The following is an 18,191-nucleotide window of genomic DNA, read 5'->3' on the forward strand; positions in this document are numbered from 1 at the left end:
CATCGTGCACGAAATGCGGGTTAGTAGGGCACGAGCGTCGCGACGCCGAGCGTCGACGTCGTGTCAGTACCGCCCGTTCGGTTTCTCGCATTCCTCTTCATTCGTCGGTCTTTTATACAAGAAGTTACGTTGACTCCAACGAATTAAATCTACAAAACGATTGAAAACAGTGGAATCTTAATATTTTGGTGCAAATACTCATGGGATGCGAAGTTGGTGGAGGAGATGGCTATGATCAAATGCTGCCTCGAGACAGAGGTGCCTGACGTTTTCGAGATTCTCGCACGAAAGTGCACTGACCCAGGCTGTAAGTACAAATCAGTTGTTTTACGATAAGATGATAAACATTTTAGTTAAAAGTAAAAATTTTAGAAATGATATATGCACTGCAGTATGTACAGTAACTGGAAACAAACCTTCTATACAACTGTATTTATCATAGCCGGTTACATATTAATTAATTAGGTTCATGTATATTAAATTTCGTATCGTTTCGTGGCATCTGCGTGTGACTACAAAAATTTGCACTAAGAAAATGAAATGTAAAATGTAATAAAAAAAACATTTTATTGGAAAATAACTGTACGTGCAAATACCTCTTGCAGGCACTTTAAGTACGTATGTATTAGGACACTTACTTCGATACATTTGTTGGAAAGTTAAATAAATTGTTAAAAAGCTTCCTCGATAAAAATAAAGTGGAAATTATCTACAAAATCGAGTACAATCCGATTAATTCATTATCTATAAAATACATACACTTTGAACTTATTCAGTTGAAAGTTGTTAAAGGAATTACGATTGATGCAGTTTAATTTACTCTATATTTTCGCATAACATTCTTGGTAATTCCATAAAATTAACTTTTAGACTTTTATCTAGAGTTCAAGAGTCAATAGGAGATTGACTGAAGCTGTGGAACACGTGCTTTCGCACGGTTGTTATCGCAACTCGCAACAGTTTCCATGTAGTTTGACAAACCTACATCTGGATTCTTTTGATATAACATTCGCAACCATAAAATTGTGCATCAAAAGCATACAAGAATTATTATATAAGTAGTTTGACAAAAGAGTTATGGGAGCAATGAAAAATAATCAGTTGTAATGCTTTTCATTTCTTCGAACTTCTGCAGCTTTGTAGCGAAAATTGTGTATTTATGACGGCATTAATATAAGTCTATCGATTTATCGATGGTGTATATAAGTAATATTCATTACTTTGCATAAACTTTGAGGATATCCTGCACACTATATTATCTTGCAAGTGTTTCATGTTTCAATCGAATACCTTCGTACGACCTAGTTTAAGTTTCCTAAAAACAAACTGTATGTTGTAATATTTGCAAGAATATAATATTTGAAATAAAATTTATTCGTATTATTTATATTTACTTGTCTCGTATTATTTTTACTATCGTAATTCGAAGAATATAAGTATAGCGTGGATGTTCCCGTGGCTCAGAATAAAACGAAAACCAAGAATGGCAAAATTACATTGTAAGTTGCGTTTCCTGAAAAAATCAAATTTGAAAACTTGTTAAACATGCGTGAATTTAATTCATTTCCGACTGAACAAGATCAGACGATCAACTGAAAATTGTTCTAAAAATTGTGTAAAAGTAAGTTAAGAATTTCTAATCAAGTGATTCTATAATTTTGTAACAAAATATTCGCTAAAACACACACACGCACGCACACACATACACACATTTGAAAATAATACAAAATTGTATGCAATTACAAAACAGCGTATAATAACCTCAAAATTCCAAGTTGATGTTCGAACAAATTAAACGATGACCGTGTCTTTATTGCATTTTCGTAATCAATTTCCTAATTTTCTAATATGTAACATTAATTTTACGACATAGATAGATGATATAAATTGATTTTGGTATACTAAGTATGATAGAACAATTTCCATATAACCGTTATTTGCAAACGTGCAAACAGATAAACGCGCGATATTATATTGATTTTCGAAGCGCGCTGTCAACATTCGGAACATCTTGTCTTCCTGAATCGGTTTAGCTGACAGGCGTTCGCGCTTTTACCTTAAAATAGTTTTTCCCCAGATAATGCACGTATATGTGTCTCATAAAGGTGAAGAATGCAGTTCGTTTGTGTTTGTGCACAGTACACTGATTACGTTAAAGTGGAAAATCCATATTCGTGGGTAACTAACGTTGATAACTGAGTAATTAATTTCTTTGATCGTTAGTAAGAATTGTCAATTTTAGTAAAAAGAAAGCGATTCTCTTATCTTCGATTCTTTATTGCATTTCTTACGACAAGGAAGTACAAATTATGGACACCTGCACTTAGAAGTTTGAAGAATAGCGTTGACACGATTAAATACAGTGATTAGAACAATATACATTTTAATGGAAATATTTAAATATCGATGAGTATGTTTCTTTATTTTAATTGATTTAATTCCATCGTTTCTTTCATGAATAATATTTAAATCTTCTAGTAATTGATATTATTGTATTTATAATCCATATTATACTCATAATAACTGTATGCAATGAGAATAAAGATATCGTAGAATTGCTAATGGATAGCGACAGTACTTACGTGTTTAATAATATTTAAATCTTCCAGTTATTCTACTTTTAAATAAGATGATGTTAAATAAATTGATATAAAATTTGTAACTATGAGAAACTATATCTACGCTTCATTTGAAACGTAGTTAAAAACATAATATGATAAAAAATCTTTAAATAATATGTTTCTTTATAAAATAAAAAAAACATGAAACTTTTTCAATATCTTTTTTAAATGAAAATTCAAATATTGAAAAAGTAAATCATACTGCCATCTTTCGACTCTTACCTACATTTTGAAATGTAACTCAGGTCGACAAAAACGAAATAAATCTTACCGACCTTAAATTCTTCGTGACAAAATTTTGTCATTGAAGATAAATGTAAATTGGTCTATGATAAACTGTACAAAATACTTGTTTGTAACTTAACTCATACACATTACAATTACTGTACAAATTAATAAACTCCATATAGTAGTATTTTACACTATTTTATAAATAACAATTGCATATAGAGCAAATCGCATAATGATTTTTGGTAGCGGCTTAAAAGTACACATTCTATTGGTTACATCAGTCGATCGAAGTTTGTTCGAGTGTACAGTAGTTTTTCGATCGTAACGAAATGTTTGGTAAATATCGTGATTTTGTTTTGAAGCGTATAATTTTTTCGTGAGATGTCCCTTTCATATTTACGTACGATTAGTTAGTTTTCACCTATCATCCGATATATTTCACGGAAACATATTTTTCGCCTGTGTATATTTTCTTTCCTTCTATTTCTGTCAGGTTGTTGCTGGTGCTGTTCAGCTTTACGCCCACGATATAAAAGACTCGTTGACAATATCTTTCCAGTAAATCCTCAGGTAAACTTTATATTTTTGATATATTAACAAACTTTCATAATTATTTTATATTATCTCTCACAATAAATATATCATATCGCAGTTTCATTACGTAATTCGTATTTTTCATGTATGTATTAATCTATAACATCAAATTCATTTAAAAAGAATATTGTTATTTTATTGAACAATATAAGGACGAGATATTTGTTAGGTAATTAATCATATTTATTAAAATATTAATTGGCTTACTCACTTGTAATTTCTTTTTTCTAAGTGAACTGAATTTTGTGTCAATTCTCACATAGTTTACAAATATTTTGTTTATGTATAAATATGTTATTATTAAAAGATATATATGTATAAGTACAAGAAGGAGTGTATCATGATAAAATTATTAATACACATACGATTGACATTTAGTCTTGATTTTATTGATTTTTAAATTTAAAACATCAATCTTGCTATCTAATATTATAGAAATTAACATTTAGTACTTTTTATATACACTAATATTTTTATAATTAGGATGGCTTAGTAAAAAATAACATGGAGAAACTGACCTTTTATTCATTGAGTAGCCCTGAAAAACTAGACAGGATTGGAGAATATTTGTTTCAAAGGGCTTCCAGGGACATTTACAGGTATGACACAAACAACTTAAGTGATAGAGAATTGCATATAATTAATTTAATAACTGTTAAAAATGCACACTCATGTGATCAATGTAAATTCTTGTTTACTTATGTTATATGCCAGTCATATAAATATGTCATTAATCATTATCTTACAAAATGTTAATTTCTTATCTGCATGTATTATATTTAAATAAGAAAATATATAAATAAACATATTTATAATACAGGAGAAGAAATGGATTTGTTGTCATTGCTATGGAAGCAATGGATCAGCTTTTAGTAGCATGCCATGCTCAGACTTTAAATTTATTTGTTGAAAGCTTTTTAAAGATGATACAGAAATTGTTAGAATCTACTGATCCACAATTACAAATACTGGCAACCCAATCTGTAAGTTTCATTAAATAATTTTAGATACTTTATATTATTATATTTATTTGTATTTTCTAATATAAAATTGTTTTTAATGTTACTTTATCATTTATTACTATCAAAAATAATTGTATTTTTGGCATCTTTCAATTCAGTTGAACAAAGTGCTGGCTTCTTCCAGTTTGTCCGGTTTGCAAACATCGAGCAGGATACGCCGTCTTATCACACACGTTACGATTTCTTTGTATCAAAATACTCTGCAATGTGCCACTCCAACCACAATGACCACGCTATCCGCAAACAGATACGGCTTGCTGGAATTCAGGGATTGCAGGCATGATCTTTGTATAGTTAAATATGTATAACTAGTAGTTTAATCAAAATTATTTTATTATAAATTGGAATTAATTACATATTTGTTGTTTTTAAAAAATTTATTGTATTATATTTTCTAATATAGGGTGTAGTAAGGAAAACACTTTCTGATGATCTAGTAGAAAACATTTGGGAACCTGTGCACATGGATAAAATTGTTCCTTCGTTGTTATACAATATGCAAAACTCAAGGTGATATATACAGAAGAAACCACTGCATATGTACATTATGTAAACTGATTATTATGTATATATTTACAATTTCATTTTGATAGATATTCTAATAAAGAAGATGCAACACCAGATAGCCCAACTGAGGAACGATCGGACCCACCACAATTTGCAGAAACTTGTATGCGAGAACTCGTTGGCCGAGCATCATTTGGTCATATAAGATGCGTTATTCGACCCGTTCTAAGGTTTGTATGTTACATTTTCCATTTAAAGTTTGTCATTGTATACCTTTTATTGTGAACAAAAATAATTGGAGGTAAAATTTTAATGAACATATTAATACAATAAAAATTATTTACAGGCATTTAGATAACCATCAGTTATGGGTCCCTAATTACTTTGCTATTCATACATTTAGGATAATTATGTTCTCCATTCAGGTTAGAAGAAAATCATTAAATATTGTTAATACTTATCAATGGGTATTTAAAAAAGGATAATGAATAAATATCAAAATATATCAAACATTTTTAGTCACAGTACTCTTATACAGTTGTGGAAGCATTAATGATTCATCTTGATGATCATTCAAAATCATCCCCCAAGATCAGAACAAGTATTGCAGATACTTTGTCCAAAATTATTTCCATTGCAGCTGGTGAAAGTGTTGGTAAGTTTTAATACATATGAAAATTTGTTTATTTGTATTGCAGAATTATATAAAATAACATATTTTTAAAGGTCCCTCTGTGTTGGAGATAATAAATTCTCTGCTATCTCATCTTAGAGTTAGTGTAACAAGAAATCAATCTTCAAGTAATGATGAACAATTATATCAAGAGGCTCTTATTAATGCCCTTGGAGAGTTTGCAAATCATCTTCCAGATTATCAGAAAATAGAAATTATGATGTTCATAATGAGCAAAGTTCCATATAGTCAACCAGATCGTATAGTTTCAGTCGGTAAAGGAGATGTGCTACTCCAAAGTATTCTTCTAAAATCTCTTCTAAAAGTAATTATACATCATTAACACGAGCAAAACACGCACGCTACTTAATACATACTTTTTTCTTATTACATTTGTGTAAATACATTTCAGGTTGGCACAAAATACCAAACTATACATTTGAATACAACTTTTCCACCAAGCTTTTTGGAGCCATTGTTAAGAATGTCACTTGCAGCAGATGCTGAAATGCGGCTTTTAGTACAAAAAATCTTTCATACTTTAATCGATAGGCATCAAAATATTACGAAACTTGCGAAACCTACGTAAGTTGTCAATAATAGATTGTTTTAATTTATATCATTTTTTTTCTTCTTCCCAAATATAATCTTATCATTTTTATTGAACAGAGTAAATGTTGCACAACTTGATCTTACAATCGAAAAAGGATCCAGACCAGATGTGATATTTATTCGTAAACATGGCCCTGAAATTTATTTAGCGTTATATGAATCGTTAGAATTGGCAAGTAACATGGTGGAAAACGTAGAATCTATATATACAACATTGGCATTACTTGCCGTGGAATTGGCCTCAGAAGAAACTGTGTTGGAGTTATTAAGATTAGTGCTGAGTCTTCAGGATTTGGCTTTAACAAGTGGCCAAATCAGTATTTCACTCAAATTTAATTTGCACGCTATTGTCATCAGTTTGCTTGTACTAATATCTTATGTTTGTAATATTACTTCACTCATGGATTACGCAAATAAAGTAAGTTACAAATTGTTTCGTTTGTTGGTACATATTCTGGTCAATAAGAATATATTCTAGTTCCTTTAATTTTTATATTTTAAGATTGTAGAAGTACGACGAAAGGAAGCACCTCATCTTTTGCCTGATTTGCAATCTCAGTATGATAGTGGTTTATCTTCTAGATTAGCACCCGCTCTATTAGTTGATCAAACTGTTTTAAGCGAATGTTTAAAAGGAGCTGGTCTTGACAGTGGAAAATTGCAACAGGGATCTGGTTATAGTAGTATCTCACTACAACATCGGTAATAGTAATTATAACAATTTTTCTCATTTTATTAATTGTGTAATCTTTGTAATTATCAATTTCATATTTTTAGGCATTCGTGGGTCGATAGTGCTGGACGAAATTCGTTAGCCGATATTAATTCTGGTGCTACTGAATTAGATAGTGGTGGCTCATCTCCTGGTGTTCAAAAAGTACATCCTTTATATATAGTTCTAATTTATTTATAACCTTCTAATAATCTATTTTTTGTATACCTTTCATTCTCAGAAATTACCAGGAGAAGAGTTAACTTTTGAGAGTATGAAACGAATTCTAACAGAAAATAATAATAATCATGTCATAGAGGAAGAAAAACGAATGCAATTATCGCACTTCTTTAGAAACGCACCATTCCAAGATTTGGTATCAAAGACACAACCAAAGGTATAAAAATAGTTAATAAATTTCTTATTGGTAAAAAACATAAAAATAATGATAAATAATTTTACAGCATGATGTTTTACAAAGTAAACTGTCAGAGATATTTAATACATTATCCGTTGATCCACGAAATGCAACTCAACCAGGTGGACCACCAACAGATACCAAACCAAGTCAAGCTCCAGCTTATGAAATACATTTCCCAGAATTATTTGTTTATTAAAATGACGAGTTTTTTCTTGCTATGACATTTTTATTAAGTTGGACATTACAATTGCCATATGTCAATTATAATCAACTTAACTTATTTATACATTTTACGTTAAAAAAATGTAGAACAATTTGTACATATAACGCATTTTGATACAGTTTAATGTGTGCAATTATATTTGCTTAATATTAATTACATTTGTGTATATATATTTCTTTTTAATATTTATAAATGATTAATACTTATTATTATTTATTTATAATTATAATAAGTATTATTTCAATTTTGTTAAATTTATTGCTCGTTATGTTTGCAAAAATATTTAAAATAATTTGAAACTATCATTTCATAATTGTTTGTACTATGTAAATTAATGTTGCGCGATTCATAACACATTCCTTCTTGTGCAACCCATAAAAAGAAATAGTGGCACATTTATGTACTAATACCCTATTACTGATAAATTATGTAATATAATGTCAATGCTGTTTTATTGACAAGATTTGCTTTAATATCCGCATATCACTGGTATAATATTGTATAAAAATGTAACAAAATTTTGAGGAAGTTGTAATGAAGTTGAAATATTCAAAACAAATTAAGGTTATTCAAAATGATATATGTATATATAAACATAAAATTTAAATTGTAATAGGTAAATATTAACTGTGGGCTAATAAATATATTCATATACTTGAAGACAAGACAATTTTTTTTATTGAATTTTTTTGTGTAAAGGTTCATACTATTACATTACCAATACAATTATTTTCTTTTGGATCATTGAAAGATTTTGTACAAAATACCCAGATGATTATTTACCAAGTACTAAGTAATTGGAATGAACACAGATGTTGGATTACATGTTGAATGCTTCAAGATTTATTTAATTCAATTTCTTATAATAGGAATGCTATCAGCCTCAAAACGAGCAATGTAAACTTTAATATTATTATGACGTAAAAATGTGAGAAACATGTTCTGATATCCCACGTTAATTGGTCATTAATGATTTCTGTACAATTGTAATCTGTAGTGTATATAATTGTGCAATAGTGTGAAACAGAATTAAAGTCTCGATGTTATTTTTTTGTTTTTGTTTTTATGAGCAATCAAATTAAGGTTAGTATGTAAGACATACCACTCATGCAATGACTACTTAACATAATGTAATTTGAAGCGTTTAATTATCTGTGGTTCCGATGTGTGCAGTCAATTTGATACACTCTGGAAAATTCTTCAAGGCTCCACCTTCAATAATTCCACATCAAAGATAAGGACAGCATTTGGAGGAATAGTGTGTCTATGTCAAGGATAACATCACAATATTATTCATATAATTATTAAGATTAACTATTTATGCCCCATTCTTCCTCCATTCCTATATTCTACTATTAAAAACAAAATTCAAATAATAACAATAGTAATTAAAAAAATAGTTATTTAGTAATAATGGCGTTACTTTAATGTATTAATTTCAGTTACTCATAATATGCAAATATTGTGCAAAATATAAGAATTTACAATAATTTTTTTTAATTATGAATAGTTTTAAAATTTAATAATTATAAAATTTGGTTTTATGCTTTTTCCTTAGATTTATCTCTAACATTAATAATACTACAAATGTTTATCTTATATTAAAGGATATACTCCAGGATGTCCTCGGCTACCATAGGCAAAATCTGGTGAACAAGTTAACCTAGCACGTTCTCCAACACACATTTGAGCAACTCCTTGGTCCCAGCCTTTAATAACTTCACCTTTACCGATTTTGAACTTAAATGGCACTCCACGGTCCCTACTGGAGTCAAATTTTTTTCCATTGTCAAGGGTACCTGTTATACATTTAATAATTAAAATTTCACAAAATTCAAAGTACTGTAAATTATAAACAGTAATATTTTACTTCATCAAAATGAATAATGTGATTTAATAACAGTAATAATTGTCACATTAAAAATTATTTTTTATTTTTAAATCCTATTATCAATGTATACAATTTAATATGAATGACTTGAAAAATATTTACCTGTATAATGAACAACTACGGTCTGTCCGGTTTTCGGATATGTCTGGCCTGCACAGACATTACAAGAATGGTCGCATTATAAATGAAAAGTACAAAGTACTAAAATTTCATACAATACTAAACGTATTGAATAAAGATCGAAATCGCCTTATTTGGAACGGACCATCGCCAAAGCATGGTTTTCATAGATTTTCAGGTTGTAAATAAATCTCACCGACTAAACTTTCCGGCATATTTTAATCACAATAGAATTAATGGAATTTAGTCGAAGTCGAACAGGAAAGAAAACACGAGGTGTGACTCGAAAAGAAAGAAACAGCAAATCGAAAAAGAAAAATGAAAGATCGCAGAATATCGTGTACAGAATAATTACCATCTCCAGGAGAAAGAACTTCTACATCCACGCCCATGGCTATGTATTTTATGTCACAGAAATCGGATTCCTAACGAAGAAATAAGTAAATTTTGTTATACAAGACCGGGCAGCTCGTATTGCTAAACAGAATTCACATAAATGTGATTCTCGTGGGTGCAAAAAACGATGCTAGATCCAATGCCGTTCGATGAATATAACAAGGTAACTGAAGACTGAAGATACCCTCAGGAAAGAAATTTTAACTGGAAATGCCGCCGTTAGGTTCGCTGCATTTCAGATCTTCCGGTTAACATACTACGATCGATATGAATATTTCCGATTCCGCAAAATTTGAAATAAATATTGTTTCCTTGATTTTTATACTTAATATGTTGTATGAAAGAGCTATATAATTAGACTGCAAATTTTTATGCATTCATAAGAAATTTGAAAGTGTAAAATTGCACGAAATGCACATAATATGAAAAAATGTATGAAATATTCAAAATATAGTAGCTTCTGTAATAATTAGTAGGCACTACCTTCTTTTATACCTTCTGCATTTTTAATTATATTCTCAAAAATATGAATTTCATATGAATAGAAATCCGCAGTCTGTATATAATTTACGTAATTGGAATAAATGATATTTATTTATATATTCGAATTATAAATTCTTAAACTAGTCATATTTTGAAGAAAAAAATAAAAAAGTTAATTATTCTAAAATAACATTATGATTAAGTAATTTGTACTGAATAAATGTAGAACTCTAATGTCCTTTATTTTTCGTGTACAAAGATAGTAAATAAGAGAATGAATATAAGTACTCGTACAATATTATATGGAATTATTCAGAGCTTAGTTGCACAGCAAATTCTTATAACAGAAAAAATATTTACAAATCGCTTACATTAAGAGTTCTAATTGCAATAAAAATATATCAATAATACTTGAGAAAAAATTAAAGACTGGTTTCAGCTACGTGTAGAGAATAGTAATATCATTTATATCTATATATATATATATGTATATAAAAAATACGTATAAATATAGAAACAATCGATATACATATAAAAAAATGTATTGAAATCTGAATAAATTTGTTAATTTATACTTTCATATCAACAATGAATCAAGATAAAATATATAAAATATTTATGTAACAATTGGAAAGACAAAAATAAGTTCTTCAAAACTAAATACAAAACTTCAAAAATAAGTACAATTACATAGTGGCAAAATTAACCTTAAATTTAATGGAATTTATCATTACTAAGAATTATTAAATAATCAGCACCATAAATTAAAAGTATAAATAGTCCAAAATAGTATAACATCTTCAAACATTCTTCTATCTCATATGTAAGATGCAATGTTATAATACTTGAGTAAATGCTAAAACTTATGATTCTTCTTTCTCTGCAACATATATTCTTTCTAACAAAGCTAATGATATACTTCCTGGTATTCTTTGATGTTGATTTATTAAATTGTTGAGTGCATCAGCAACCTGAGAACAGAAATAGTAAATCTATAGTATCTAACTTTCCACGTATGTATATTATGACTTTTTATTTTATTTAAACTATAATAGCTCTAAAAAATATTTGAACATTTATTTTCATTACCTTCATTTGTAATTCTTCTGGTGTTAGATTCCCATCATACAGAATTGGTTTACCAACATATGTTGTCAACTTTACAGGAAAACCACCATAGATAGGCACAAAAGGAAATCTGGTGGCAGCATATATTCTCAACCACATTCTCCTACCCCAACTTATCGTTCTAAATGCTTCTCTAATATTCTTCGTAAATAAAGGTATTATGCACTGTCACAAAAATATTAATATTTAAAACTTGTACAAATATAAAAGGGAAGTATAATATAATAACATAATAATAATAATATAATACCACTTTAGCATCCAATGCAACCTTTGCAAAACCCACTCGCTTTTTCCACATTAATTGGTAATAAGAATCTCCAAACTGAGCTTCATATACACCACCAGGTGAGATTGCAAGCATATTACCTTCTTTCAAAATAGTAGAACATGTTTGGATTGTACCAGGTATTACTTTTAATACATCAGAAATTATAGACCACCCGGGGCATTTGAAAAGAAATCTATCTGCTACTGTATGAATTAGCTTCGAATTTAAAAGTAATATTTTAGATATAAAGTAATAAAGGTCTACAGGTATAGCTCCATGATAGTATACAAAAAGTACTGGTTCATTTTGTGGTATATTTTGAAGTCCAACTACTTCATATCCTATAAAAAATACATATAAAATTTCAAGTTTTGTACTTCACAAAAATTATATTATGTAATTCATTTTATAAAAATGATTACTATACTTAATTAATTTCATATGTAACATACCATACCAAATCCAGCCATGGGCATCCCAAACTGCAGCTACTACATTGCGTGCAGCATTTCTCCAGTCTGTTTCATATGCATTTCTTAATCTAACTCTATGAAAATAAAATATTTAGATTGTATAAAATTTATCACAAATATATGCTCAAACTAATAACAACCTACCTGTGTAACTTATATATATACAATATTAGTGCAGTTAAATATAATAATATCCCAATCAGAAGTGGAAGTAAAAATGTTAACAAAAGTGGCATCAAAAGCCACAACCATAATGTAAAGTCCACGTCGATATATTCAACTAAAAAGAATAAATAAATTATTTATCGCGTATGATTTTCACGCAAAATTTTCATTTAATATAATATGTAAATAAAAAGTAAATATAACTAATAATATACAAAATTTACAAAAGATTTATAATCTTCCTTTAAGATACTGGTAAGTTAAATATACTATCACTGACAAAATCTCAATTATTTAAACATGCTTATAATACTTTCATTTGCAAATTATTAATGTCAGTGTTTTATACTTATATGCAAATTATATTATACATATAATTATATATGTATATGTATATAGAATTACACTTTTACCTATAGTATCTTCTAAAATTTTCTGTAGGTTAAATATTACGGAAAACATGTTTAGATTACGGGAAAAACAAAAACAATAGTAAATCTATAATTATAAAAAATCTGATACTTCTTTATCAAATATCCACATATTCTATTCACTGTTGGCGATATATTAAACAACAGTCTGCAAATTTTGCTCTCGTTTTCCTCACACTACTCATTTATATTCCTAAATGACTTGTTCTTAATTGTTAGTATCATTCATAAATATTTTAATATGGATTGTTCACGTAATGCATTTTCACAGAACATTTATTGCAGTTTGCATAATTTATAAATAATTTTAACTATTCTTTCTACAATCTTATAAAAATTATGCATGTTGTTTGTTCAAATTTAAGAATTAATTTTCTTGTTAAATAGTGAAGGTAAACAATTACAAATTCAATAAATAGATAGTTAACAATATGTACGTATTAGTACATATATGGTATATATGTACATACATTGTACATAATACATGTATGTTAGTTAACTATATACATTCGTATAATGTCAGGTTGTTACCAGCTAACTTCATGTACATTGTTCTCAATTTACGGATATACATACTAAACACCTCTTATTGTATTAAAGCTTTTAACAATTACATACAGTGGAAATAATATTTCATTTCTAACATTACCATATATTTAAATATCGATATACCTCATATATATGTATATTTAAATATTTGTTATTTATTTGTTATTTATTCTTTAACTTATGATATGTTTAAACCATTATGATTTTTATTAAAACTTGTTAAAAATATACAGAAAGTACATAATATGCAAAGGTATTCCAGATATGCAAAGCAGGTCTTTATTTAGGTTCCATTCATATAGTTATACTCATACAAATTTGGATTTGTATAAAGATTCACAATCCAATAGTAATTAATAATATGTCATCTAAATGATATAGTTCGTTACCAATAACGAATTATAATTTGAATTATTTTAATTAAATTTTTTTGCGGTCAAATGACATAATTATGTACAACTTTACATATAAATCTTAATCAATATTACAGTTAAGTATAAACAAGTTAAAACAATTTTTACAATGTATCTACATTAATAAACACAAATAAATAAGTAATCAGTTTGTAACAATATACATGATCATTCTGAAGATGGCGCTGAAAATTGAAGAAAATATAGAAGACAATATCAGAGAGGAACAATATAAATCACGAATTTTAAACAAGAGCAAGATTGATGTCTAGAAGATCGAAGTGAATTATATAATTGTAAATATTTACATTATTGTAACAGGTACAAATTTTAACAAATAAATTCGTTTGAAAAATTGGGCAAAATAGTTAAGCAACCATAGAAAAAGAAGTTTGATATTGGCATGAAGTTTGGCGGCATATTTCATTGGCGAATTTTCGCATTAATATATACTTATATATATCGTCACTATAAGGAGCAATTTCACGTAACTTTTAATCGTTGCCTATAAGACTGAAAAACGAAATAAATTCATTTATAAAGTGAATTTGGACACATTTAGATTTTTTCTTTAGACTTGCAAGATATTAACGAAGATTACAACGTAACTAAATTATTTCTGTACACTCCGTGTTTATTTTATATTGTATTTTAAAAAGAAAATGTCTATGGTCTCGTCATTTCGTTGTAAATGTGTAACAGTGAATTGTTTATGAATGTTGCTTCAGGTAGAGATTATTATTTTCGATTTTATTAATGTGCATATTGCATCATTGCTAACATATGATGTCAATTCTGTGTGTCAATCTCTTGTACAATCTATATTTTATTAGAAATATTTCCTTGATAAAGTTTGTTATGATAGAATTATTATTCTAATTTGTAACGATGCGTAACGAACCAATGGACGATCAACTTCACTACGACGTGTCAATAGTTAATAAAATGATTTTGCAATGTATCAACATTTTTTTAAACTAAATAGTATCAATTTCATTTGATAAAATAGTAAAACTCGATTAGTAAAAGAAAGACTTACATAGCTGTACTATTCCGATATATTTTTGAAATTTATTTTCGTCGCTTTGTCATAGAAATAAGAATATATAATGTTCTAAATAAAAAATGTCTGAAAAGGTAAATGTCCTTTAAATAGAAAACAAATTGTATCAGTGTAGTAATTACTTATGATTCTACAATTTTTTGTATAATTTATTTTTGTATAATATTTGTATGTGTTTCATAACTTCATTGACATTGTCATATAATTACATATGTTTGAATTGTCGAATAAATTGATAAACATTATGTTTTGTGTAAATAATAACATTCTTTTTTTAGGTATAATACAGTAATGCAATATTGAAAATCTTATTTTATTAAGACAAAATGTCAGATAACAATTTGCCGCACATATTCTATGGACTTGATTCGCCTGGTAGGATAGTACGTATAGAATCTAGTATTACCACACGGCCTAATATTGGTCGTCTTTCAAGTATAGAAGAAACATTAAGAAGATTTAGCACAAATCTAAGGCCAGAAAGACAAACTAATGAATCAAATAATGGTAAGATCATATTAATAAATGCTAAAATTGTAAAGATCATATATGTACTAATAATAACTTTTTTTTACTAATAGTATATATTTATATAATTTTACAACTTGTAGAAATGTTGCAATGCATATACAAAGAAACTGAATGAGTTAATATTTAAAATTGAACCATTGTCAAATACAATTCATTCCAGAAAATTGTTATACATTAATATTACTTATATTATGTATTAAAATGCAAGACTAATTAATTAACTAATTAATTAAACTTGATTAAAGAAATATCTGATGCTCAACCTCCAGCGATTTTATCAAATGAGGAACCAGTACCTATTGTGTTGTCAGAATCTGTAAACATTGCCCAACCGAACGATATGATTGATGGTGCATCTTCCCCAGACCAATCAAACATTAATACATCAATAGCAAATACAGAAGATGAGTATGTATATTAATATATATTATAATTTTATACATAAAAGATAAAATTTCAATACATGCTTCTTAACAAAACATTTTTGTTTAATTCAGCAAAAGATATTGCTGGGTATGCTTTGCAACGGATGAAGATGATGCAACTGCTTTATGGGTAAAACCATGTCATTGTCGTGGTACAACAAAATGGGTACATCAAGGATGTATTCAGAGATGGGTTGATGAAAAACAAAAAGGACATGCAGGTGCACATGTAGCATGTCCACAGTGTAATACAGAATACATCATTGTATATCCAAATATGGGTTAGTTATTTTAATATTTATACATATATTTTAAAACAAGTTCAGATAGATTTATTATTAAAATATAGCTGTTACAATTGCTATAAAGAAATATACTATAAATATATGTATATTGCAATATGTGTGTTAAATGTGATATATTTATTACAGGGCCGTTAGTAGTTGTACTGGATACTATTGATGGTATGGTTTTTCGAATTTGCCCATTTATTGCAGCTAGTATAGTTGCTGCATCTGTATACTGGACAGCTGTAACATATGGAGCAGTAACCGTAATGCAAGTAGTTGGTCACAAGGATGGTCTAGCTATAATGGAACAAGCTGATCCTTTGGTATTATTGGTTGGTTTGCCAACTATTCCAATAATGTTAGTTTTGGGAAAAATGCTCAGATGGGAAGATCAAGCACTTAATCTTTTAAGGCGACATGCATATAAGGTTCCTATTTTGAGGCATTTCTTGCCTAGTAGGTATGTACAAAATATGAAGTAATTATATCATATGTTTCACATTCATATTATTTTAGTTGTTCAAGTGCTGACAGAGTACAATCTGACGATCTACCACCTATGAGTGATCCAATGTCAGCAACTCGTATTCTTTGTGGTGCGCTTTTATTACCTAGCATTGCCAGCATATGTGGCAAAATATTTTTTGAAAGCATACATTCTAATTTTCAAAGAACATTGCTTGTATGTATACATACATTAAATATATTTATTATTAGTTAAATAATTGTCTTAGATTTTTATGAAATGTATGCATTTCTGCAGGGAGGTATAGCATTTATAACAGTAAAGGGTGCATTCAAGATATACCATAAACAGCAACAATATGTAAGACAATGTCAACGTCGTATAATGGATTATACAGAGAGTAATATTTCATTATATAGAAGACAACAAAATTCTGAAACTAACCAGACAAGTTAAATAGATACATGCAAGAGATTCTTGGAACAATACACTATCAAACGACATCTCAGTTAAAAAAAAACTAAACCTCATAATATACTTTTATCATGAAAACAGATGTCCAGTATATTACTTTTATGTAATAATATAAGTTTGTGGGTACTTTAATCAAGTCTAACAAATACGTAAGTTATATATACACATACATACAAAAATAATAAAGGGAAATTATCATATACATAAATATAATTAGTAAGTTATTATCTATCTAAGGATGAACATTTAATTGAAAGAAAATGGGAATGTTACATCTCTTAAATTTAATTATCAGTGAAGTTATACTAATATCGACTCATCCTTCCTTACGTACAAAATAAGAATTGAGATATGTTAATGTCCTTACTACAATTCAGTTTTCCTTTGTACGAAAGAATCACGCAGGAAGAAAATAGCAAATCTGTAGTTTATTAATGATAAAAACTATATTTTATGAAGCTAACACAGCACGAGTTTTTTGTGCTCTGACAAAAATAGGCATGGTATGTTTTTAGGAGTTATTTACATTTTGATTATGAGTGTAAAAAGAGATACAGTCTTTAGAAAAGAAATTTATTTCAATGATAGATAAGTCTTGGATTAGGTATTGACTATATTAATATATATAAAATAAAAAAGTTTTGAAATACAAGTTTATTTTATGTAAATGCTTTATTTGCTGTAGATATAAGAAATTAGTAAATATCAATTTAAATCAATAAACCGTGTTTTTTTATACCTTGATAAATATAAATAACCAATAAATTAACTAACTTATCACTTATAATTTTGTAAGTTCTCCAGCTAAATTATATTCGTATAATTAATATTTAAGTTTTTACTGTCATTATGTTTTAAATATTCATTCAAAACAAATTAAAAAGTATATTTATACAATAAGTTAAATATTTAAATTTACAATTTTTTACATATAAAATTGTGGCCCTTTTTGAAACGACAAAAGATATATTCGTTTATGAAAAAATAATCATCACCATTAATAAAA

At 28.0% G+C, this 18,191-nt stretch overlaps 4 protein-coding genes across 9 annotated transcripts; 2 read left to right on the forward strand and 2 right to left on the reverse strand.

Moving 5' to 3' along the window:
• Window positions 1-225: 225 nt before the first annotated feature.
• LOC117216169 (protein EFR3 homolog cmp44E) lies at window positions 226-7,772 on the forward strand. Its single transcript, XM_033462708.1, has 16 exons — window positions 226-307; window positions 3,346-3,422; window positions 3,930-4,045; window positions 4,267-4,429; window positions 4,593-4,745; window positions 4,872-4,978; window positions 5,062-5,205; window positions 5,322-5,400; window positions 5,495-5,630; window positions 5,702-5,973; window positions 6,061-6,233; window positions 6,318-6,678; window positions 6,763-6,962; window positions 7,038-7,137; window positions 7,214-7,369; window positions 7,437-7,772. Exons 1-16 carry the CDS (start codon window positions 226-228, stop codon window positions 7,587-7,589), a joined length of 2,472 nt encoding a protein of 823 aa, XP_033318599.1. The 3' UTR covers window positions 7,590-7,772.
• A 496-nt stretch (window positions 7,773-8,268) lies between these two features.
• LOC117216171 (12 kDa FK506-binding protein) lies at window positions 8,269-10,237 on the reverse strand. Its single transcript, XM_033462709.1, has 4 exons — window positions 9,983-10,237; window positions 9,610-9,657; window positions 9,229-9,415; window positions 8,269-8,874 (listed from the first exon to the last, which is right to left on the reverse strand). The coding sequence occupies exons 1-4, from the start codon at window positions 10,017-10,019 to the stop codon at window positions 8,817-8,819; spliced, it is 330 nt and encodes a 109-aa protein (XP_033318600.1). The 5' UTR covers window positions 10,020-10,237; the 3' UTR covers window positions 8,269-8,816.
• Window positions 10,238-11,184: 947 nt separating this feature from the next.
• LOC117216213 (transmembrane protein 68) lies at window positions 11,185-13,475 on the reverse strand. Of its 3 annotated transcripts, none has more exons than XM_033462782.1 (6): window positions 13,445-13,475; window positions 12,523-12,658; window positions 12,358-12,452; window positions 11,885-12,246; window positions 11,596-11,799; window positions 11,185-11,477 (listed from the first exon to the last, which is right to left on the reverse strand). In XM_033462782.1, the coding sequence occupies exons 1-6, from the start codon at window positions 13,458-13,460 to the stop codon at window positions 11,370-11,372; spliced, it is 921 nt and encodes a 306-aa protein (XP_033318673.1). In that variant the 5' UTR covers window positions 13,461-13,475; the 3' UTR covers window positions 11,185-11,369. The 3 variants fall into 3 exon arrangements, with proteins under 3 accessions (XP_033318673.1, XP_033318672.1, XP_033318675.1); XM_033462781.1 differs by lacking the exon at window positions 13,445-13,475 and adding an exon at window positions 12,957-13,342; XM_033462784.1 differs by lacking the exon at window positions 13,445-13,475 and adding an exon at window positions 12,949-13,342.
• A 733-nt stretch (window positions 13,476-14,208) lies between these two features.
• Window positions 14,209-17,837, forward strand: LOC117216177 (E3 ubiquitin-protein ligase MARCH5-like). 4 transcript variants are annotated; one of them, XM_033462722.1, is made up of 7 exons: window positions 14,209-14,232; window positions 15,278-15,506; window positions 15,776-15,938; window positions 16,028-16,236; window positions 16,387-16,705; window positions 16,762-16,927; window positions 17,009-17,837. In XM_033462722.1, the coding sequence occupies exons 2-7, from the start codon at window positions 15,326-15,328 to the stop codon at window positions 17,165-17,167; spliced, it is 1,197 nt and encodes a 398-aa protein (XP_033318613.1). In that variant the 5' UTR covers window positions 14,209-14,232; window positions 15,278-15,325; the 3' UTR covers window positions 17,168-17,837. The 4 variants fall into 4 exon arrangements, with proteins under 4 accessions (XP_033318613.1, XP_033318611.1, XP_033318610.1 ...); XM_033462720.1 differs by lacking the exon at window positions 14,209-14,232 and adding an exon at window positions 14,329-14,540; XM_033462719.1 differs by lacking the exon at window positions 14,209-14,232 and adding an exon at window positions 14,330-14,664.
• The last annotated feature ends 354 nt before the right edge of the window (window positions 17,838-18,191 follow it).

This window comes from Bombus bifarius, unplaced genomic scaffold (assembly GCF_011952205.1).
Source record: "Bombus bifarius isolate JDL3187 unplaced genomic scaffold, Bbif_JDL3187 scf7180000010252, whole genome shotgun sequence".
Classification (NCBI taxonomy): Eukaryota; Metazoa; Arthropoda; class Insecta; order Hymenoptera; family Apidae; genus Bombus; species Bombus bifarius.